This window comes from Meleagris gallopavo, chromosome 29 (assembly GCF_905368555.1).
Source record: "Meleagris gallopavo chromosome 29, MGAL_WU_HG_1.1, whole genome shotgun sequence".
In the NCBI taxonomy this organism is placed as follows: Eukaryota; Metazoa; Chordata; class Aves; order Galliformes; family Phasianidae; genus Meleagris; species Meleagris gallopavo.
The window spans coordinates 1357561-1380076 of NC_139432.1; the positions used below are offsets into that span (position 1 = coordinate 1357561).

The 22516-nt window shown below is 55.0% G+C and overlaps 3 protein-coding genes across 6 annotated transcripts; all 3 read left to right on the forward strand.

Moving 5' to 3' along the window:
• Positions 1-189: 189 nt before the first annotated feature.
• On the forward strand, positions 190-2360 carry PRR29 (proline rich 29). 2 transcript variants are annotated; one of them, XR_014880110.1, is made up of 6 exons: positions 190-349; positions 615-711; positions 1331-1446; positions 1562-1747; positions 1821-1888; positions 2011-2360. XR_014880110.1 is itself a non-coding variant. In XM_010724501.4 (6 exons), the coding sequence occupies exons 1-6, from the start codon at positions 272-274 to the stop codon at positions 2040-2042; spliced, it is 561 nt and encodes a 186-aa protein (XP_010722803.1). In that variant the 5' UTR covers positions 190-271; the 3' UTR covers positions 2043-2360. The 2 variants fall into 2 exon arrangements, 1 of the variants encoding a protein (XP_010722803.1); XM_010724501.4 differs by having other exon boundaries at positions 1562-1731.
• Positions 2361-2509: 149 nt separating this feature from the next.
• LOC100539227 (1-acyl-sn-glycerol-3-phosphate acyltransferase alpha-like) lies at positions 2510-6546 on the forward strand. 3 transcript variants are annotated; one of them, XM_085211330.1, is made up of 6 exons: positions 2510-3462; positions 4908-5041; positions 5202-5402; positions 5491-5586; positions 5800-5872; positions 6034-6546. In XM_085211330.1, the coding sequence occupies exons 1-6, from the start codon at positions 3281-3283 to the stop codon at positions 6143-6145; spliced, it is 798 nt and encodes a 265-aa protein (XP_085067456.1). In that variant the 5' UTR covers positions 2510-3280; the 3' UTR covers positions 6146-6546. The 3 variants fall into 3 exon arrangements, with proteins under 3 accessions (XP_085067456.1, XP_019478950.1, XP_085067455.1); XM_019623405.3 differs by having other exon boundaries at positions 5202-5377; XM_085211329.1 differs by having other exon boundaries at positions 3323-3462; positions 4189-5041; positions 5202-5377.
• Positions 6547-11909: 5363 nt separating this feature from the next.
• Positions 11910-22497, forward strand: LOC100539535 (alpha-2-macroglobulin-like protein 1). The gene is made up of 37 exons (XM_010724503.4): positions 11910-12103; positions 12525-12714; positions 12869-13028; positions 13136-13188; positions 13982-14002; positions 14089-14242; positions 14353-14437; positions 14513-14636; positions 14717-14831; positions 15028-15137; positions 15224-15376; positions 15494-15721; positions 15992-16049; positions 16125-16270; positions 16446-16595; positions 16745-16930; positions 17090-17180; positions 17696-17864; positions 17979-18204; positions 18273-18399; positions 18599-18720; positions 18900-18951; positions 19140-19214; positions 19300-19476; positions 19619-19700; positions 19817-19973; positions 20057-20131; positions 20303-20459; positions 20543-20757; positions 20843-21058; positions 21131-21255; positions 21340-21430; positions 21527-21595; positions 21691-21793; positions 21898-21939; positions 22046-22097; positions 22235-22497. Exons 1-36 carry the CDS (start codon positions 12030-12032, stop codon positions 22075-22077), a joined length of 4410 nt encoding a protein of 1469 aa, XP_010722805.2. The 5' UTR covers positions 11910-12029; the 3' UTR covers positions 22078-22097; positions 22235-22497.
• Positions 22498-22516: the final 19 nt, after the last annotated feature.

Below are 22516 nucleotides of genomic sequence, written 5' to 3' on the forward strand. Positions count from 1 at the left end.
GAGTCCTGGCACCAGGGCTCCCCAAACACTGGGACCAGTGCACAGGGCTAGGAAGAACCCACAGCTCCGGTTCCTTGCAGAGACAAAATCACTTTTGAGGGAGCACAACCCTCCTTAGTGCCACCCCTTTTGTGGGTGGGGTGTCTTGGGGACAAAAGCAGGGAGAATCAACCTGGGGTTACACCTCGAGCAGCCCAACCCACCGGGAGGGTTTGTTTGCCCTCAGCAGCTATAGCAACGAGCATGAGCTGCAGGTGCTGCTCATCCAGCCATGGAGCTTGGGGCAGCAGGGAGTGCCAGCGGGGTCCGGGGGGATGCTGCAGCAGGAACCTATGTCATCCCACATAGGGTGAGCCCCAAAGAGCAGCCCAGGGGACGGTGGGGAGAATGTGGTGGGCGGGAGGTGAGGGGTTGGAGTCAGGGTTTGGGGTGGGAGGCAGGGTTTGGTTTGCAATCAGCTTTTTGCAAGATGCCAATGCTCTGTGCAAAACCCCAAGGAGGTTCCATGGGGACGTGCCCCTGGGGCAGTGTGTGTGCAGGCATGAACCCTTGGGAAGAGGGGCCCTCCTCCAGACCTCCATCTGTGGGGCTTTTCTCCCCCTCCTCTCTTTCAGCTCCCACCTGTGCCCATGTCCCCGCAGCCACTGACCATCATCCAGCAGCTTCCCATGGCCACAGCCCATCCCACCGGACCCCCACACCTACGGGGAGGTGCGTGACCACGACCATCCTACAGCCCCGTGCTGAAACCATCCTTGTGTCTTCCTACCTCCAAACACAGGGAAAAAAAGGCGAGCTCCACATCACTCCTGCACAAAACCAGCAGGGCCCTGGGGACCACCCACCAGTGGCTTTGCAGGCACTTTGTGGGGGGATTTCGTGCCTGCAGCAGATGGGGTTGTTTTAATGGGGGTGTTTTAATGGAGATATTTTAACGAGGATGTCTTAATTGGGATGTCTTAATGGGGATGCACCAAGGAGGCTTTGCCAAGTCCTGTGTGCTGCCAGGACCGCAGCAATCCTCCAAATGGGCGGAAAGTCTGCAGCCTCCAGCACCACTAATCACCTTTTGTGCGCAGCCGGACCAGATGTTTAATCCCATTTGCCAATCAGGAAAGGCGGAACGATCTCTATTTTAAAGCTTTACCCGAGCAAAATAATTTTTAAATGCCATCTAGGGCTTCCAAATTGGGGTGTGGGGCCGGGTTGGCTCCTGGTGCTTGGCATAGGGACAAACCTCGGTGCTATCCCAAGGGATGCATCCGCACTGCCCATCCCATCCCCTCGCTCTAATCCCTCTCTGACGCAGAGACCCTTTGCTTCCCGGCAGATTTACTCGAGCTGATGATGATTCAGAACTCCCAAATGCACCAGGTGGTGATGAACAGCCTGGCGGTGTCAGCACTGGTGTCCTTTGGGTTTGGGCCATCTCCAGCCACTGCCCAGGTATGGGGTGGGATTGATGGGTGCCCTCCGCCTTCTGATCTCCTTGGGGTTTGGGGGCTCTTTGTGTGGTTTGACCCCCAGCGTGGATCTTATCTGATTCTGTTCCTCCCCGCAGACACCCGCTGTGCCTTTGCAGCCTGGAGAGGAGGAGGAGGTCATGGTTTTCCATCACCACTACATCCCTTATCCCAGTTCTGCTCCCTTTTGGGCATGGCCACTCCAGGATCAGGCTATGGGTCCGGCAGCCGTGAGGCACCTGGGCACAGCCACAGAGGACAGGGAGGTGTGAGTAGCCGGGGAGGTATGGCACAACCAGAGGGACATGGGACAACACCAGGTGGGCACTCACTCCTGTCCTCATCCCTCTCTATCAGCCCCGTGCCACCTCCTCCACCCCCCAGTGCTACGGGGACCGTTGGAGCCAACGTCCCACCAGCACCAGGTAACACCTTTTCCCTGTACCTTCAGCAGGAGGTGTTGCATTGACCTCCCCACGTGCCCAGCCGAGGGCTGAGCCCTCCCCGCTCCCTCTATCCAACCTCAGTCCATGCTTTCCCCCTACAGAGTACTACGACATGCTGGAGGAGTGGCCCTGAGCACCCTGCAGCCCAAGAGGGCTCTTCCTGCACATCCTCATCCTCCACCTCAGAAGATCTTGCAGGGTGCGCCATGGTACTGACAGTTTTGGGGAGGGAGATGATGTGCCTGGTCAAATGTGTTATTTTGGTGTCTGGGTGTACTGTTTCGGTGCACGGATGCGCAATTTTGGTGTATGGGGTGGGGTCGTGCCAACCCAGGTGTCCCCAATCTCCATCAGTCCCTTCAGCTCTCAGTTCAGCACATCTCCTGTAATTAATTTGCTTTGTTAAGAAAGCACCCTGCTGACACTAATTAAGCATCTGTCATTAACCCAGGCTGCTGGCTCTGTGCCTGAATGTGGGGCTTCCTCCAAGCAAAGGGGATGAGGGAGGGGGGCTGTGTGCTCCTTGGGTGAGCATGTGGGGTGCCCATGGGGGCTATGAGGTGGTGGTGGGGGCTGTGGGGTGCGAATGAGGGATGTAACGGAGACCATCCAAAAGCTGAGCTGAGTGTGGGGTGAAACCATGCTGATGTGCAACGCTTTGTGTATCCATACAGACAAAATGAGGAGGAAGAGAGGAGTCACCGGGGGATGTCCCAATCTTGAATATGGGAATAATGAGAGGAAGGGAGGGAGGATAGCGCAATGGGGATTGCAACACATGCAGTGGAAGCGAGCCCTGGAGCCCTCTCTGGGTGACACTGGGTTGAGCAGCACAGAAGTGCCCCATGGCCGGGGCACAAAACTCACGCTACCAGAAGTGGGGAGGAGGAATGGGGGAAGGAGCACTGGAGAGCATGGAATAGGGCAGTTTTGCTGAAGGCACATCATTGTCAGAGAGCGGCTGGGATGTTGGCTTTGACCCAAGGGCCAAAGGAACCAGTGGGTCTGGGTGAGAGTGCACAGATGAGGCAGTGGGGCTGTGACCTCCCCCCCCCCAGCTAAGAAGTGTTGGTGAAAAGCCATGCAGTGCTTGATGGCCCAGCAGGATGCATATCAGCAGTGACTCCTCATATGACCCAGGGTCTCCAGCGTTGACTCACCCCTTCTCTCCACCCTCACCTGCTGTGCCTGCCTGCCAGCCCTACAAGCCTCTGTAAGGGGCAGCTCCTTCCCTGGACCAGCCCCAAACGCCCACACACCACTCTGCTGAACCACTGGTTTCACCTGCCCTGCTCCTGGCATCCCTACTCTCCACCCCAGCTCTGGGGACGCCGGCTGAGCTCCCCAGCATCCCCACACCCCAGTGGCACAATGGACGTGGCCCTTTTCCATGGGCTGCTGCTCCTCCTCATCCTTCCCGTGCTGCTTTACTGGCACAGTGCCACCTTCCACTACTTCTGCAAAGTGACCTTCTTCAACATCTGGGTCTTCACCATGGCGACTCTCCTCTCCCCCTTCGTGGCAATTCGGGGACGCTGCGTGGAGAACATGAAGTGAGTATGGCTTGGGGTTGTGCTTCCAGCATGGAAACATCTGGGGCTTGGTGTTGATGGAGTCATGGGGTCTTGTGGTTTTGTGGTCGTATCCACAGCCAGGACTGCAAGTTGAGCCCTGGAGCTGCGATGAGTTCTGTGGTCATGTCCACGTGGTGCATCTGCACGCTGTGGTGGGATGTAGTGGTGCTGTCCACGGTTAGCAGTGGGCACACCATGATGGGGCAACCAGCTGGGTCTGGGCTATCTGATCCCCATTGGATCAAGTAACATAAAGGGGAGAACTGGCCATGGCACCGCTGGGACTGGAAGGGTTTGCAGCACTCATTAGCAGGATACACATCCATGCCCACATCCCTGGCAGTGCATCCCACTTTGAGAACAGGACTCCAGGATTTCCTGATCCATCAGCTCGGTGTCCCAGAGAGATGCCCAGGTGCTGCCCCATCGCTGAGCCAAGCTGGGGGTGGTGGTGGCCATGATAGCATCTCTGAGCAACACGAGTTGCTTCCAGGGCTGACGCAACCCTGGTGCTGAATTCCTGGCCATCATAGCATACTGGAGGGATGTAATTGTGTCAGGATGAAAGACAAGCCTGTGGAATTTCCAAGCTCAAGCCATCACGTGTCAGTGCAGGCAGATCCAGAGCTCTTGGCGGGATTGCAATCAGAGGTTTGGTGTTATCAGTCCCCTCGTGCAGCCATTTCCCTCATTCTCTCCATGCAGGAATGATGCACACGCACGTGCATTCCCTATTGCTTTGAGCCCTGGTGCAAACACTTCCGGCTCAGTGGAAATCCCTGGCATGATGCAGCTGTGACTCACAGTGCCTTGTCTCATCCCACCGCCACCTCACGTCTGCAGCACACTCAGCTCCATCTCCTCCTCCTCAGCCTCCAAATCACAACGCCTCCGGCTTGGAGCGGGTTCCTGCCATTAATCCTGGCTTTGGGGCATGCCACAAACCTCTTCTCTTCCCTACCTGGTGCTGAGTTTTCCTTATTGTCCTTTCTACATTAAATTTGAAGCCTTCACTTTTGGATGTGAGACCCTTGGCACAGATACTCTCCATTGCTATGAGTTGGAAAGTGCCGCATTTCAACCTCAGAAGTGTATTTATCTCCAGCATGGGTGCTGCAATCCCCGTTGCTCCATCCTCCCTTCATTCCTCTCGTTATTCTCATACTGAGCGTCACCCTTCATCAGCACTGCCATCCTGGTGTCACCCTTCCTGTCCAAGCCTTTCTGGATGGTGACACGGCTCTTCCTCGTTCCCCATCCAACTGATAAAACCTCCATCTCTTGCTGACTTCAGGCCAAGTGAAGCAATTCTGAATTGCTCTGATGAGCAAAGATGAGCTGGTTCTTGCCTTCCCTGCTCTTGTCATGACCTCCTTCCACCTCTCTGTGTCCATCTGCTCCCCACATGTGTCCCTCTGCCCTAGGCTCCTCTGTGCTGTGATCCGGCCCCTCAAGCACTTGTATGGCATCAAGATAGAGGTGTTGGGTGCCGAGCACCTGAATCTCAAGGAGCCCTATGTGATAGTTTGCAACCACCAAGCTTCCCTTGACCTGATGGGTACGTGCAGGGGAGGGGAGGGTTTTGTCACCATGTGGGCAGCCTTTGGGGTTGGGCTGAGCTCGGGGCTATGGGTGCAATGCAGAGAAAGGGTTGGGATTCCAGGGTGTGGTTGGTGATGAGGCAGGGGCCGATCCTTTCCTTCCCATCCATCCTCCAGGAATGGTGGAGGTCATCCCCAAGCGCTGCGTGCCCATTGCCAAGAAGGAGCTCCTGTACATGGGCACTGTGGGCTGGGCCTGCTGGCTCAGTGGCATCATCTTCATCGACCGCCAAAGGACTGGAGATGCCATTGATGTCATCTCCCAGACGGCCAAGACCATACGGCGTGAAAATGTGAGCAGGAGAAACTGGGCTGGAGGTAGATGGGGTTCAGGGAGGACCACAGGTGTCATGGTGGGGAGGCAGTGCCTGGGGTCCATGCTCGCATCTCACCCTGTCCTGTGCAGCTCCGAGTGTGGATTTTCCCAGAAGGCACCAGGAACCAGAGCAGATCCATGCTGCCCTTCAAGCGTGGGGCTTTCCATTTGGCTGTGCAGGCTCAGGTAAGGCATCGAGTTGGGGTGGTTATCTCCCATGGCTCATAGAACATTCTCCATCATCTGCCCTTGACGAACAGGGGTGGGGGACATTAGAGTCTTCTGGGAACTGCAGGGCCCAGGGAGGTGGCAGGGACCTGGGGCATGGCAGGAGCTAGAGTCCTACTGGTGTTAACTAGGGGGGAAGGAAGTGCCTGCATGACCCTCCATCTCCTGCAGGTTCCCATTTTCCCCGTTGTGATTTCTCCATACTGGGACTTCTTCAGCTCCAAGGAGAAGAAATTCACCCCTGGTAAGTGGAGAACAAGAAGCCCCGTTGCAGAGGCTTGTGGGGATGGGGCACGTGAGGGCTGGAGGTCTTTATGAAGGGCTCTGAGGTGCATGGAGGCATCCAGTGGTGGAGGATGCTGCTGGGATGACCTGGCCTCCTTTGCCTCTCCTCTCCATTTCCAGGGATGTTCACCATCCGAGTCCTTCCCAAGATAGAAACCCGTGGCCTGAGCCCAAAGGATGTCCCGGAGCTGACAGAGACTGTCCGCAACATCATGGTCGATGTCTTCTCTGAGATGTCTGCAAACCCCTGCAGGGATCAGCGTGTGGAGCTCCCTCTGCTCCCAGGCACTGGGGCCACCATGAGGACTGACAGCACGAGGCATGAGGAGGACACAACTGGGACCAGTCATTAGGCAGAGCTCATGGGGACATCAGGGAGGTTGGGTATCTGGTACCAGGTAGAACTTCTACACCCTTCTCTGTCTCTTGTGGTGTGGTTCACCCATGGGCTCGTTGCCCAGGGTCCTAGTAGTTGTGCTGTCCTCATGCATTTAGTCATGAGGAGGGATCCAGGACATGTGGTGAGTTTGTGGGGTCTGGAGGGATGTGGGGAGGGGGGAAATTGCCACATCAGAAGGGCTTCCTCAATGCAGAACGATGAGATGAAGGTGCAAAATTAAAGAGTTCACAGCTGGTGTTTGTGCACGGTGCCATGCCTGAGCTTGGGGGCTGAGGGCAGTGGGGATGGCCATGCTGCATGTGGAGCATCTCTGAAATAATGGGCAAACCATGGCCAAGATGATGCATAGTGCTTCGGTTCATCATTGCTGTTCTCAGAAATGGAAGGAATTCTGCAAAACAGTGGAAATCATCTATCCTTGTAGAACGTGCTGGGCAACACTATTAGCAACGGTGAGCTAGAACTCTCCGGGTTGGGAACCATCACATGGATATGACCAATAGCAGTGGACACATGGAGGACCTGATTTCCCAGGGTTGCTGCATGCCTGCTGCCATGGGTTGTGTTTGGCTGCCTGGAGCTTTGAAACCATGAGGGGAGGGGGACTGGGTGGTTAAACGTTGTCTCAGCTGGAGAACTCATTGGGTTTTACTTGCTGCATCAGGGAGGTAAGGATGAATGGGAGAAGAGGAAGACTAAACTGAGGGCTCAGAGCTTGCCTTGCTTCTGTGTTCTTCCCCTGGGCATGGGGTCCAGAACAGCCCTGACCTGCCTGCTGCTCTGCGTCCTGCACCTCATTGCTAGAGCAGCCGCATGGCCGTAAGCCCTGTCCATGTCCGTCTGTCCATGCTGGGTGGGATGGTGGGTGGTCTTAGCTCGCTTCTGGTGCTCAGGGCCAGTCCTCATCCTGAGTGTGGTTGCCTGGTTGGGGTGGAGGTGCTCAGGGTGCTGCGTTGTCCCTGTGAGGACAGAGGGATTAGTGCCTGTGGTTGTGGAGCACTGGGTTTTGGTGGAGGTCCCTGCCCACCTCCACTGTGGAGGTGTCCTCTGCCTAGGAGATTTGTGGTGACGTTCCCCTGTGTGATCTACTACTCGCATGGGGTAAGGTGCACATCCATCTCATGGATCTGGATCAGCCAATGTGCTTTGCCCTCAGCCTGAGGAGCAGCCGTGGCATCCCCAGCGTCACCCTGGAGGAGATGGGTAGCACGAGCCTCCAGCTGGACTGGACTCTCCAATATGAGTGACCCCAGAAAGGGATGTCCTGTCTGCTCCTTATGTCCCTCCATGAGGAGGGGACACAGGCTGTTTTGGGTGGGCAATGACCTGAAGAGCAATGGGACACGGGGTATATACAAAGAGCCTCTTTTTCCATCCAAATTCCTACCTCAGATCTTCCTCCATCTTTCACCTTCCATTCCCCACTCTCTGCCTCTCCAAGACAGGTAAGCATGCTTTATCAGTGTCTGGAAAGCTGTTACTATCTTTTTCTTACCAGGTCTTTCTGTCTTTGGTCCAGTTGCTACCTGCCTATGTAGGGCTGTTCTACACTTCCATTGGGATCAGGTAAAGATCCCAAGTTCATCACAGCGCAGTCAGGAATGGCAGATCTTCAGTCTTTCCTACTTGCCTTCAGCCATTAAGAGGGATGTCTTTGGTAAAGATGTGTATTTCAGTAGCACCCAGATCCTGACTTATACTGGTTCTGCTCACACTACAACTCCTGTCACCCCTCCTGACAATTTATTGTGCTTGTTGCTTAAGAAGTGTGGTTTTGCTCTGCTCAAATCTTACCCCCAAACACTGTATCATGGAATAGAATCAAAGAATCATAAAGGTTGGAAAAAACCTCCAAGATTATCCAGTCCAAGTGTCCACCTACTAATATTTCCCCACTACATGTCCCTTATTATGTCATCTAAATGTTTCTTGACCTCCAGGTACAAAAACACAACCATCTCTCTGGGCAGAGCTTTCCAGTGCCTGACCACTCTTTTGAGAAGAAATTTTTCCTAATATTTTCCCTGGTGCAACTTGAGGCCATTCCCTCTCATCCTCTCACTGTTACCAGAAGCAAAGGACAACCCCCACTCCCCACAAACGAGTATAGAGGGACAATCATCTGCTCCTGCTGGCTGCACTATTGCTGATAGAAGCCAGGATGCTGTTGGCCTTCTTGGCAGCCTGGGCACCCTGTTGGCTCATGTGCAGCCAAGCATCAACCAGCATCCCCAGGTCTACTTCCTCCATGCAGTCTTCCAGCCACTCTGCCCCACACCCGTAGTGCTGCATGGGGTTATTGTGACCAAAGTGCAGGACTCTGCACTTAGTCTTATTGAAGCTGATCCCACTGGCCTCAGCCCAGTGATCCAGGCTGTCCAGATCCCTCTGTAGAGCCCTCCCGCCCTTAGGATGTGTTTATGGAGTTCTACACTATTAGCCCCAAATCCAAACACTGCAGGATTAGGGAGGAACCATCGTATATTGACTATGGGGGATTGTGTGACCCAGACACTGTACGAGCCCCCAGCCCTACCTTGTGCTCCTTTTCCTTCCAGGGAGGGTCTGCCCCACCCACCCCATGCCCATGCTCATGAACCATCCTCTTACATCCCCCACAAGAGATGCACTGAACCCCACTTCTTCAGCCTGAGACGGACATGTGAAATATATCAGTCCAAATACTGCAGGGTTCGATGAGGATGGGGATAAGATCTGCTCCTCCACCTCAAACCTGGGCTTGGAGTGAATAGAGAGGGATGGAAAGGACTTTGGGCACTTCTGAGCTTCAGCACAGTGTGTGATTCTCTCTTGTCTATCGTGATTCAGACTGCAGCCTTGAAAAGTGTCACCAGCACCAATCTGGATACGTGCTCACTGAAGTACTTCCAAATACCAGGTGAGCAGGGAGTGTGTGCAGCAGCCTCCATGCTGCCCCGATCTTCCTTTCTGGCAGTGCCTTCATGCTGTGTCCTCTAGGAAAGCCAGAGTAGAATGAAAGGGCAGCTGTGGCAAAGCCCAGAATCTGGCTGGACCTAGCACAGCAGATGGAAATTTTGGGGACATGGCTGTGGAAACTGACCCCTGTGGGGTGAGTACAGAGCCCATATCACATTCGTTTCCCCCCTGAGTGCAGCACCCAGGGCTCTGTTGTCCTCGTATCCACCGAGACACATCCAGCCCCATCCCTCCCACTTCAGCACCAGCTCATGGCAAAGTCCTCTGGGCAGGGGTTGCCATGGGAGATATGGGGAATAACCACCCCCAGCCTCACAATGACCACTGGTCCCAAGGCCCAGCCCAGATGTCACCAGCTGCAGGCCACCCTTGGTGGCCTCTGGACGTTCTGTCCCATCACCTGCAGGGAGGAGGGCTCTGCAAAGGTGACGGTGATGGTGCTCAATGCCATCACGAAGTGGAAGGCTGCGATGTCCTGCACTGCACCCACAGGCTTGGGGCTGGCCCCCACTGCCACCTTCATGACTTACAAGCCCCTCCTGGTGGAGCTGGCATTGCTCTGTGCTGTCACCTGTGGCAAAAGCTTTGCTGTGGCTGCCACCATCTTCAACCCCCTGCAGCGCTGCCTATGGGTGAGCGGGGTGGGCTGGGAACAGTGGGTCCAGGGGCCACGACCTGATGGAGGGCTGATATTGCTGGTGTCTGCAGGCTCGGGTGATACTGGAGGGCTCAGAAAATCTGGAGGTGCTGGAGAGGGCAGATGACGCAGATGGTGGCTGTGTGTGTGGGTACAAAACCAGGACCTTCCAGTGGGATGTGTGAGCCATCAGTCTGAGTGCATTTGTTGGTGAGTGAAAGGTTGGGGTCCCGGGGCTGTGTCACAGCTCTGTCCCTGTCTGTACCTGCAGGGAAGGTGAATGTCACCATCAGCACCCAGCACACGGAGGAGCTGTGTGACACTGAGGTGCCCATGGTGAAAGCACAGAGAGATGTGGACACTGACAAAGCTGCTGGTTGTGAAGGCGAACCTGGGTGGTGCTCAGTTTGCTCTTCTTTTCACACCATGCATGGGGCTTCTCCAAAGACAGCTTGATCCATGCAGTCCTGAGCTCTCCTGGACAGGGAGACAGTGGGGATGGGGTCCAAGTGGGCTCTGCTTTGGGTCCTGACCTCTCCTGGCACATCAGTGGCTGGGAGGACAGTGAGGATATGATCCAGATGGTCTGACCATGTGTTAGAAGGAGGAGAGGTGTTTCTGGGATGGAGGTCAGGCTCACCCTGATCCTGACTTCATACCTACTGTATTTCAGCCTTCACAAGTTTTATGTGAATGGAAACTGCAGCATCCTGGCCATTCTGCTCCTGACTGCTTCGTACCTACCAGGCAGCTGAGGTCTCAAACCTCTGCCCATTCCTGCTTCTTCACCCCCCATGCCTGCCTGGAGCCTTCAGCAATGAGGTTGGGATGGGGACTCCAAAAGCCACTTGCTCCTGCCTGGTCCCTGCTCCGGCCTGGCAGCTCCCTCACCCTGTGTGCATCAGGGTCCGATGGGGGACATCTGCTTTGCTGCCCACATGGTTGCCCTTGAGCTGACACCAGTGCAATTCCTGGAAAAAAAGGTAAAAAACCTGGGGATCAATGCAAGCCTGAGATACGAGCCAGGAGCAATGGCTGGACATGGGGAGGATTGTCTGGACTGTTCCTCCTTTGCTAGGCTGGAAAATTAAGAAAAATGCAAAAGATTTTTCCTGCAAGAAAGCTCCTTGTCTTCAGGCTCTTTCCCAGCATCCCTGGCCAGAGTCACTCCTAAGGGCTGGCACTTTTTGTTCTTGGGTTTCAGTGTTCCTGTCCTGTTTAATGATACATAAAAGGGGCTGTAGTTTATTTGCATTCACTGTTCACTTTGTTTTGCCAAATAAAAACTGGAACTAGAACTGAAAGTGTTTGTTGCATGGGTAGCAACACCTGCATCCCCAAGTGACAAATCCTCCCTGCAGTATTTCCCCAGCAGGGACAGATCAGAGAGGCAGAGGGCCTCATATCGATCTCCCCATGGCCTTGCTGTTTATGGTCCCCTCCTTTATCCCACCCCCATGTCTCAGATGGCTTATGGGATGGCCCTGAGCTCACTGTCACATTGTGCCAAGCTGGGCGCACCCGGTAGGACACTGACCCACACCCACATCTGGGGGAGGATGGATGGGCTGGGGGCCAATGTACAGTCACACTCCCCGCCTTGTTTCTGCAAGGACAGTGGGGAGCCCATGGAAAATGGCTCATCTCCATCCTGACTTCCAGTGCCCCCGCCTGTTTCGATAGGATTGGAGGAAATTTGGCAAAAAGGCAGCACAAATTCTATTGCTTGGAAAAACTGGAAAAATCTGGAAACAAACCCTTCTGAGAAATTGCCACTGGCTCACACACTGTACTGCCTACTTTCATTTTGGGAACGTGGCCCTGCTCCCTCCTATCATCACTTCCCAGTAAAGCAGTGTAGGAACGTCCTGCCCCCTGGTTCTGAGCCTCTCCAGCCCACGGGAACATCTCAGATTGCAAAAATCCGTCATGGCCTTGAACCCAGGATGGCAAACATTGCCTTGGTTATATCTGCAGGTCCACACTGGCTGCTCATCCCAAACCTTATTGCTCGACTGGGAAAAGTGAAGCTGTCATTTCAGAGCTTGTAGCAGATCAGGCACAGCTCTACGGCCACTCAACAGCTACAGAAGACTTCACCCATCCCTGACATCCAACAGCATGAGGTCACCAGCAGCCCCGACCTGGCTGCTCCTTCTCATCCTCCACCTCACAACTGGAGCTTCTGAAGCACTGTAGGCCCTTTTCATGTCCATCTGTCTGTCTGTATCTGTTGGGAGGGCATTTAGTCTTGGTTCCTTGGCTGTTTATAGTGGGAATGCTTGGGGCAGTGTGTTGTCCCTGCCCATGAGCATCAAGGACATGACACCTGGAAGTTTTTGGGGCTGCTGGTTCTGGTTTATTGCTGGTGTCACCCCATGAGGACTGTCTCAGAATGTGCTCCTGGCTGCCACATGGAACATGGGGACATACTTAGGGACATGGTTTAGCAAGCAAAGCAGCTTCAGGTAGACAGTTGGATCAGATGATCCAAGAGATCTTTTCCAGCCTTAATGATCATGGATCCTATGAGTGGACATGGTGAGGAGGAGTTGAGATTTGATGATCTTAGAGTTTTTTTTCCAACCTTAATAATTCTACGATTCTCCTTTCCAGGCATTACGTGGTGACGTCCCCAGCTGTGTTCTACCACCCATACTCAGCAACACTGTGGGTCCATCTCAGCAATGTCCATCAGCCCACCCAGGTGACCATCCAGCTGCAGAGAGCAGATGAGGCTGGAAACATCACCCTGCTAGAGAGGAAAGTTGAGGAGCCTCAGCTGCTTTTGAACGTCACCTTCCCTGTGAGTGACACCCCAGGATGCCCTGTGCATCCCATTGCCTCCAGCTCCACTGAGAAATGGATGGGAGCTGGGCTGATTTCCTCAGCTTTTGGTAGGGGAAAACAGGCAAAATATCTGCGAGCCTTGACAGTCTTCTGGCATTTCTCCCCGCTAGGCTCCAGCCCCCTCCAAGGGGAAGGAGGAAATTGCTCATCTGTACGTCTCCATCCAAGGAGAGTCCCTGAATACCACCAGGAAGAGTGTGATGCTGAGACTCCTGGAGCCTGGGATCTTCGTACAGACAGACAAGGCTGTCTACAAGCCAGGACAGCAAGGTGAGGACTGGGATGGAATCCAGCCCCACTGCAGGGCTCAGAGTGAGTTCCCATCCATCTTCCTTTGGCGATGAACCCACCACTCACTCCTGAATTGTTCTTTCCAGTGAAATTTCGGATTGTCTCTTTGGATAAAGACTTCGTTGCCAGTGACAAGAAGGTGAGAGAAGGGTTGAGGACAGGGGGAGGTGACCTTGGCACTACTGTCCTTCTGTCTGTGGCAGAGGTGTGGGGATCAGCCAGTGGGAATCCTGTCCAGTCAACAGAGCTGCTGAATACCCTGAGCTAGGAATGTGTTGTGTCATCCATCAAGGCAAGAAGGGAGGAAGCAGAACTGCACATGTGACATGGCAATGTTCCCAATTTCATTGAGAGATGTAGGAACAGTGAGTAGGAAGCAGGGAAAGTGCTATTGATATCGACAGGATCACAGGACACCAGAATTACAGGTTAGTTCAGTCAGGTGCTCCTGAGCAATCAATCGTGTCAATGGAAGGGCAAAAGGTTCTCAGATGAAATGTCAAAGGCAAAGGCAGTGGGAGATGCCACCTCCTCATGCTGTGCTGGCAGTGCTCAGCCCATCTCAAGCCATCCACAGGCTCACAATCAACCCCGAAACACAATATAAGGATGGAATTTCACAGCCAAAAATAGAAGCATAGAACCATAAACGTTGAAAAAGACCTCTAAGATCTCCAAGTCTAAGCCAACCTGTCTCCACCATGCCTACCAACCACGTCCCTCAGTGCCATGTTTCTTGAACACCTCCAGGGACAGTGATTCCATCACTTCCTTGGCAGTCCCAATCCCTGACCTCTCTTTTGGAGAAGGAATTTTTCCTATTATTGAACCTAAATAGCTCTCAGTGTGCTTTTCCCGTGGCTTCAGAGATGTCCCCACCCTCCTGAGACCCATTGAATTTTCCCTCTAACCATCTCCTCTTTGCCTTCCAGCTGCCCCTCGTCTTCCTGAAGGTCAGTGTGGGAGAGCTCCAGGGTGGGCTCGGGATGGGGGCACAGCTGGGCGAGGAGAAACCTAAACTTTTTGTCACCACGCAAAGGATCCCAGAGGAAACCGCATCGCACAGTGGAGAGATGTGAGCCCACGGCAGGGCATCGTGGACCTGTCCCTCCCGTTGGCTGCGGAGCCGGCGTTGGGCACATACACCATTCATGTGGAGGGGAAGACTCACTCCTTCAGCGTGGAGGAATATGGTGTGTGGGGATGGGAGGTCCACGGAGCCACGTCTTGGCATGTCCCCATGGCCACCTTCTGTCCTTGTGCTGGGAGTCACAACCCCGCTCTCGCCTCTCTTCTCCACCAGTGCTGCCCAAATTTGAGGTCACCATTGATTTTCCCTCCAGCGTGTGGGTGAAGGATGAGAAGTTCCAGCTGCAGATCTGTGGACGGTGAGCCCAAGTCGTGGTAATGTGGAGGGGATGGATGGAGGACCCTTCACACCCTCACCACCCTCTGTCCCATAGATACACCTATGGGAAGCCTGTCCAGGGGAAGGTCCACGCTACCTTGTGCCAGCCCTGGAGTTTCAGAAGGTACTCAGATGTTCTTGAGGAAAGCAAGGATATCTGCACGGAGGTTGACGGGCAGGTGAGCAAAGCTGAGAGCACGGGTGAGACTGGGAGAGCCCATTGCAGTGCTGATGAGTGTGGTTGACTCCCTCCTTCCAGACTGAGAAGAACGGCTGCTTTTCAACAGAGGTCTCGATGTCTTCCTTCAACATGAGCAACTACAGGCTGCGGAAGGAATTCCAAGTGAAGGCATCACTGGTGGAGGAGGGGACAGGTAGGGGTGCTGGTGGGAGTGTTTTTGCATTCATCCCTGTTTGTACCCAAATCACACAGCATGGAGGTATCAGTCTCTCTAGGGAAGCCCAGAGCAATGCTGTGACTTAGAGGTACAGGTGTGTAGGAATCAGGCTCAGGCTATTCTGTGCCCTGTGTCCCCAAGACACACTTGTCTCCCTGCTCCTTCTCCACAGGGGTGGAGATGAACAACACCAAGACCTGCAAAATTTTGGAGAACATCCTCACAGTCACCTTTGAAAACACTGATGACTTCTACAAGCGTGGGTTGCCCTACACTGGGACGGTAATGGGGGTTTTTGGCAGCCCCATTCCCCGCCCCTGTCCTGTGGCTCCAGCCGAATGCATGCCTCTCACCTTTCCTTCCTGCAGATGCGGCTGAAGAGGGCAGACAGCTCTGCCCTGGGTGGGCAGCAGCTTGTGCTCCTTGTTAACAGTAAAAGACACAGCTTCCTGACGGATGAATCTGGGACAGCATCCTTCGAGCTGGACACCTCTGGTTGGACTGAAACAGTCAGACTGGTTGTAAGTAACTTGCGTCACCCTTTGGGGCTTCTCAGTGGCTTTCCCCATTTTTACGAGGCTAGGAGCCTTCTCCAAGCCTAGCCAACAGCCTATATCAGTTCCACCCTCATCCCTCAGGGTGAAGTCAACGTGTCGGCTGACAGCCAGAATGGTGCCTCATTGTCCACCATCAACAGAGCTTATTTGAACCTCAGACCCTTCTTTTCGAAGAGCCAGAGCTTTCTGCACATCCACCGGCTGAAGGGCAAGCTGTCCTGCAGCCAGCTCGAGCAGCTCCAGGTGGATTATATCCTCAACAAGGAGGCCCTGGGGAGCAAGCTGCAGAGCCTGGATGTTGTCTTCCTGGTGAGCCTTCACCTGGGGAGGAAGGGCAGCAGGTGTAAGGGCACGGATTCCTTATCTGCACACAAGTGCATGGCTGTGTCCCTGAGGGCCAGGCTATGGTTGGTCTCCCTTGGCTAGACTAATGGACCAATGTATGTCTACTTGTAAATAGGAGTCTTTGTTGGGGCTGAAGACTGGCAACCTCCAAACCACCCCAACACTCTAGCCCTTAGATCCAACCTCCAACAGGGTATGGCTCTGACTTGGCCATTCCCACCTCCTCTTTTGCAGGTCCTGGCCAAGGGGACCATCACCAACATCCTCAGGAAGGAGCTGCCTTTGAGTGCAGGTGGGTCCTGCAGATGGATGGGCTGTGTAGGGTTTTGAGGCCTGTGCCTGGACCTGATTTCCCTCTTTGTCCCAGGATTGAGAGGATCTTTCTCCCTGGAGCTGCACACCAGCCCTGAGTTGGCTCCCACAGCCACGGTGCTGTGCTATGCAGTGCTCCCCAACGGCGAGATGCTGGCTGGCAGCACCAAGCTCAACATGCTCAACTGCCTCCCCAACAAGGCGAGTTGTGAAATCACCCCCATTGCCTCACCCTCCCCCAGATGTGTCACAGCATCACAGCCTCTCCAACCCACACCCCGATCTCCCAAACCTTCAGTTTGATTTTATCCATGCCATGCTGCTCCGGAAGACCTCCGCATCCACGGATCCTTATCCTTCTCCTGTCCGTCCCCAGGTGAAAATGGCCTTTTCCAAGGAGCAGGCGCTGCCTGGCTCAACGGTGAAGATGGAGCTGGAGGCAGCCTCAGGCTCCCTATGTGCCATCCGTGCCGTGGATCGTAGTGTGCTGCTCTTGAAGCCCGAGGCTGAGCTCACCGTGGCGGAGGTAGGCAGTCCCAAGGTGACTTTTTCCCCTTTAACAGCACCACGGACCGAGCAGGATGGAAGAGAAGGTGACATGGAGTAGATCATTCAGCTCCTCGTAGGGTGTGATGGTGGCATGGTTCTGTGCCTAATACATATCTTTATTCCCAGATCTACAAAGTGCTCCCCAGTTTCGATTATCCTGGAAGAATTCGAGACCCATCACCCTGTACCTGGTACCATCACCACTTCCACACAATTATCATGGGCGAGCCCGAAGACATGCGCCGTTCAAGGAGATATATTTTACCACCTTATTGGGACGATATCCAGATGAACCCCTCCCAGTTATTTCAGGTAAAACCTTGCGCCTTATCACCAAGAGCCAACCATGGTTTGTGCAGGGTGCCTGGAAAGCTCAGCAATGCCCCACGACCATTCACTGTTCAGGTGGGAATAATCATCCCACTGCTTTTGGAGATGGACAATCTTTTTTTTTTTCTTTTTTTCCCACAGAATGCAGCACTGAAGCTTCTCACCAATGCTAAGACAAGGGATGATTGTAAAGAGTATTACAAGCCTCTGTACTTTGCACGGGGTGTGCCAGGTGAGCATCCTGCCAGCATGCCCAGAAGACATTCAAAGCCAGGCTGGATGGGGCCCTGGGCAGCCTGATCTGGTGGGGGACAACCAGCCCATGGCATGGTTTGGGGCTGGTGAGCCTTTGAGGTCCTTTCCAACTCAACCATGTCATGATTCTGTGGTTCTATAATCTTTAAGATCCCTTCCAATCCAACCATGTCATGATTCCGTGGTTCTGTGATGTTTAAGGTCCCTTCCAGCCCAACCACACTGTCATTTCACAGTTCTGCAATCTTTAAGGTCCCTTCCAACCTAAGCCATTCTATGATTCTATGATCTTCAAAAAGCACTTCACAGGAGGGGCTGGGCTTATGTCTCCACTCTTGGTGGGATGGGGAATGCTGTCTGACAGGGCTCCAAGCTGGCTCAGTTCTTGGTTGAGGGGATTTTAGCTGCTTTTGTCTGCCTTCTGCAGATGTCCAGCCCTGGGCTAGGTGGCAGAAACCGATGGAAACCTCATTTCTGCTCTACTATTTCTAGGTAGAGCCAAGTCCAATGGCATAGAAGATATGTATATGCCCATGGTGGAAAGCAGGGTTGGAATACCCGCGGTACCTAGTCTACCATATGCTCCCAGCAAAGAGGAAGAGCCACCAGCTCCCCGAGTTCATTTCCCAGAGACATGGTTGTGGGATCTGGTGCCTGTGGGGTGAGTGGGAATGGGGAGAGCCCCCAGGATGGCTTCTCCTCCTCGATGGAGAGAATCAGCCCAGATACCACCGGTGAGTGACACTTGGCGGCCTCTGGATGCTCTGTCATGCAGGGAGAAGGGCTCTGCAGAGATGGTGATGACGGTGCCCGATGCCATCACGGAATGGAAAGCTGAGATGTTCTGCACGGCACCCGTGGGCTTGGGGCTGGCCCCTGCCACCACCCTCACAGTCTTCAAGCCCTTCTTCGTGGACCTGGCTCTGCCCTATGCTGTGATCCGTGGTGAAGCCTTCTCTCTGGTTGCCACCGTCTTCAATTACCTGCGGCAGTGCCTACGGGTGAGTGAGGTGGGCAGGGGGTGGGGGGCTGTGCCCTGGTACGTGGCTGATGTTGTTGGGGTCTGCAGGTCCAGGTGACACTGGCGGACTCAGCGGAGCTGGAGGTGTCAGCAGTTGCAGGTGCAGTGTACAGCAGCTGTGTCTGTGCGGATGAAGCCAAGACGTTCCGGTGGGATGTGAAGGCCACCAACCTGGGTATGGGCGCATGGACCCCCTCCCTGCCACTTGGAGAACACCTGGCACAGCGGGGTGGACAGAGAGGGTGTCAGCAAACATGCCATCTGCAAAGCTCTTCTCTGCTCCATTTATCCTTTCCCCGTCACCTCCCATCCCATGGGGCTGCAGTATAGGCTGGGGGGCTCTGTGGTGACTGGATGTCCCATTGGCATTGCAGGGGAGGTGAACATCACCATCAGCACCGAGGCCATAAGCTCTGAGGAGCTCTGTGGCAATGAGAAGCCTGTGGTGCCAGCCCAGGGACGTGTGGACACTGTGATAAAGCCATTACTGGTGCAGGTCAGACAGGTTACGAGGGATGAAAGAGGGATGGGAGCTGAGCAGACCTGGGGGTGCAATGGGAAGATCTCATCACATCGTCTTAGGAGTGGGATAGCACCAAGTGTCACTGCAGGGATGGCTCTGGGGGACATGGGGACATGGAGGTCATAGAATTGACCATGTGTTGCTTCCTATAGCCCGGTGGTATCCTGGTGGAGAAGGCACACAGCTCCCTGCTCTGCAAGGAAGGTAGGAGCATCTGGTACCACTGTGGGGACATGGGGCTGCTGGCATGAGGGTCACCAAGCTGGAGGAGCCACGGACATGGTCTGTTGGCTCATGGAGTCCATAGAGGGATGGAGCATCAAGGGGTGGACAAGGGTGCTGTGGGGCTATGTCCACTGCCACCCCACTACCATCACCCTCCATCCTCACAGCCTCTGAAGAAGTGTCCCTGGAGCTTCCTGCCAACATCTTGGAGGGCTCCCAGCGAGCTCACGTCAGTGTGATGGGTAAGGGATGGAAACGAGGTGCAGAAGTCTCAGCTGGAGGTGAGATGCCCCAAAATTGATGGGATGGGGTATGGGGTGCACGCAGGTGACATCATGGGCAACGCGCTGCAGAACGTGGACCGCCTCCTGGCCATGCCCTACGGCTGCGGGGAGCAGAACATGGTGCGCTTCGCCCCCAACATCTACATCCAGCAGTACCTGGAGAAGAGCGGGCAGATGAACGCCGACATCCGTGCCAAGGCGCAGGGCTTCCTGCAGAGCGGTCAGCATCCTCCTCCTGACCTTCCTGCAACCAGCAGGCATCCCTGCCTCCCTCCCCATTTCATACCTGCAGACAGGGGTGGGCATCCTCTAGGGTCCCCCCAAAGACAGATGTGTCAATAGCCATCCCCATCTCCACGCAGGTTACCAACGAGAGCTGCTCTACAAACACAGCGACGGCTCCTACAGTGCTTTTGGGGAGACAGATGAGAGCGGCAACACCTGGTGAGGGTCCACATGGCATGGGGCAGCGCGATGCCATCCCCGTCACCTCCTCTTGCCACCAAATGCATCCTATCCCCATTTGTCTCCCATGCTGCCCTCCCTCTGACGCCTTGCAGGTTGACAGCATTTGTCCTCAAGTCCTTTGGGCAAGCGAGAGCCTTTGTGGCCATCGAGGAGCGGCACATCACGGACGCGCAGCACTGGCTGCAGAAGCAGCAGCAGGAGTCAGGATGCTTCCGCAGCGTGGGCAAGCTCTTCAATAACGCCCTGCAGGTGGGGATGGGGTGGGATGGGGTGACATGGGGACACGTGGCCGGAGGTGGCACGGACAAAGCTGTCTCTCTGTCTTTTTGCAGGGTGGTGTATCGGATGAGCTCTCGCTGTCTGCTTATGTCACAGCTGCGCTGCTGGAACTGGGGATGTCCCCAACGGTGAGGATAATCCCGTGGGGTTGGGGACAGGTGCTGGGACACGGGACCAACAAAGCACTAAGGTCTGGATGCACCAGGCCATGCTGCTGTAACTGGGCAGAAATCCTCCTTTGGGTGATGTCTACATCCCTGGGGTGTTCCTGACTGCTCAATGTCCCCTTTTCACTGCAGGACCCAACAGTGAGCTCAGCCCTGAAATGCTTGGAGGCGTCAAGCACTGACAACCTCTACACAGAGGCACTGCTGGCATATGTTTGTGGGCTGGCAGGGCGTGAGGAGCAGCAGCAAGCCCGGCTGCAGAGCTTGCTGCAGCGTGGCACCAGCACAGGTATCACTCAGCCACTCCATCCCACCTGAGACTCCCACCCTGAGATAGGAAATGGGGACTTCCCTGCCATCCTTTCTTCCCAGACGGGCTGCTCTTCTGGAAGAGGAAGGAGAAAGCTTTATCCACTGAGTCCTCCTGGGCTGAGGCTGCACCAGCAGAGGTGGAGATGACGGCCTATGTCCTCCTGGCATACCTGACCCAGCCCCAAGTGTCCCGTGCTGACCTGGCCAAAGCCTCCCAGATCGTCCGCTGGCTCAGCAAGCAGCAAAACCCCTACGGAGGCTTTGCCTCCACCCAGGTACCACCACAGGTTCTCCCAGCACAGGGCTGGATGCCACCAGCTGCAAATTGGGGATGACCCCAACTCGGTGCTTCTTGCCTAGGACACTGTGGTGGCCCTGCAAGCTTTGGCCAAGTATGCCACCCTGACATACAGTGACAACGGGGACTTAGCAGTGACGGTGACAGCCCCAACGGGCTCCAAACAGGACTTCGTGCTGGAAGCCAGCAACCGGCTGGTGCTGCAGCGGGCAGTCCTGCATGATCTGCCAGGGCTGTACGGGGTGAAAACCCACGGGCAGGGCTGTGCTCTGGTGCAGGTGGGTACAGCACGGGGTCCCTATGCACACATGTCACCTTGCAGGTGGCCTTAACCCCCCGTTTCACTCCAGGTGACGCTGCGCTACAACATGCCACCGCCTCCCAGCGCAGGGACGTTTGAGCTCAGTGTAGAGACAGAGCCCAAAACATGCACAAGTGATGCCAGCACCCACTTCCGCCTCCTCCTCCGGGCACGGTATGGTTTGGGGTCACCCCAAGGGTTTGGTGGGGGCCAGACAGCCCCCAGCCCCAATGTGAGGCTCTGCCTTTCCTTTTCCAGGTACACTGGAAACCGTGCTGCCACCAACATGGTTGTCATCGAGGCCAAGTTGCCATCAGGCTACATCCCAGACAAGAGCTCAGTGGTAAAGGTGAGAGGTCCCTGCTGACCCTCTGCACGCTGGGACCCAGCATGGGGACAGAGGGACACCCGTGTGGTGCTGAGTCCTGCTCTCCCTATTCCCCAGCTGAAGAGGCAGAATCTGGTGAAGAAGGTGGAGGTGCAGAGCGACCAGGTGACCATTTACCTGGATCAGGTGAGATGGGCGACAATAGCAGCAGTGCTGCAAGCACAGGGATGTCACTGGGGTGGTGGGACGTGGCTGTGTCTCACCCTCGGCTTATCCCCCAGCTGACAAAGGAGGAGGAGACCTTCAGCTTTGCAGCCACGCAGGACTTCCCAGTGAGGAACCTCCAGCCTGCTACCGTGACGCTGTATGACTATTATGAGACGGGTGAGCTGCCCCCGGAGCCCCAAACCAGACACTGTTCACACTGACGAGCTTTGGCTCGTTGATGGGAGCAGCTCATTGAGCCCATTTCCCTGCTCCTGCTGCAGGTGACCGCACAGATGCTGCCTACAGTGCTCCCTGCAGCTCAGGTAGGGGCTGAGGGGCCGTCCCTTCATCAGGACCCCCAGGGACAGCAGTTGGGGGAGGGGGCAGAGGGGCTCTCCTCTCACAACACACCTCTATTTTGTTTTGAAGAGGCTGACAGACAGGCAAAGGAGAATTTCTAGAGGAGTTCCACGTCTAGCAGGTGATCCCATCTGTCCACCTTGACTCTGTCAGCCAAGAACCAGGACAGCCCAAGACCTCTGCTCCCCCCGACCCTACAGGGGGCAGCTCCACCAGCAGCACTACACAGCTCAGCAGCCTCTCCCTCCCCCCATGCAGCTCCTGCCCTACCACCATCCAATGGAGCCACAGCTGAGGCACACTGGGGACAGGGACAACTCACTGCTTTGCACCCTCTGCCCCGATTTTATTGGGACAGCATGGTGCACCTAACCATGGGGGCAGGGCCCCTGGCCCCCTCCTTCCACTAACAGTGCAAGTGCCTGAGGATAATGCCACAACATATGATTAAAGGAGAAGAGAGGCCACAGTCCCTCCAGCCACTGCCCTGGGTCTAAATAAAGAGTATTTTCTTAAATTTACCTTTTCTCTCTTTCTTCT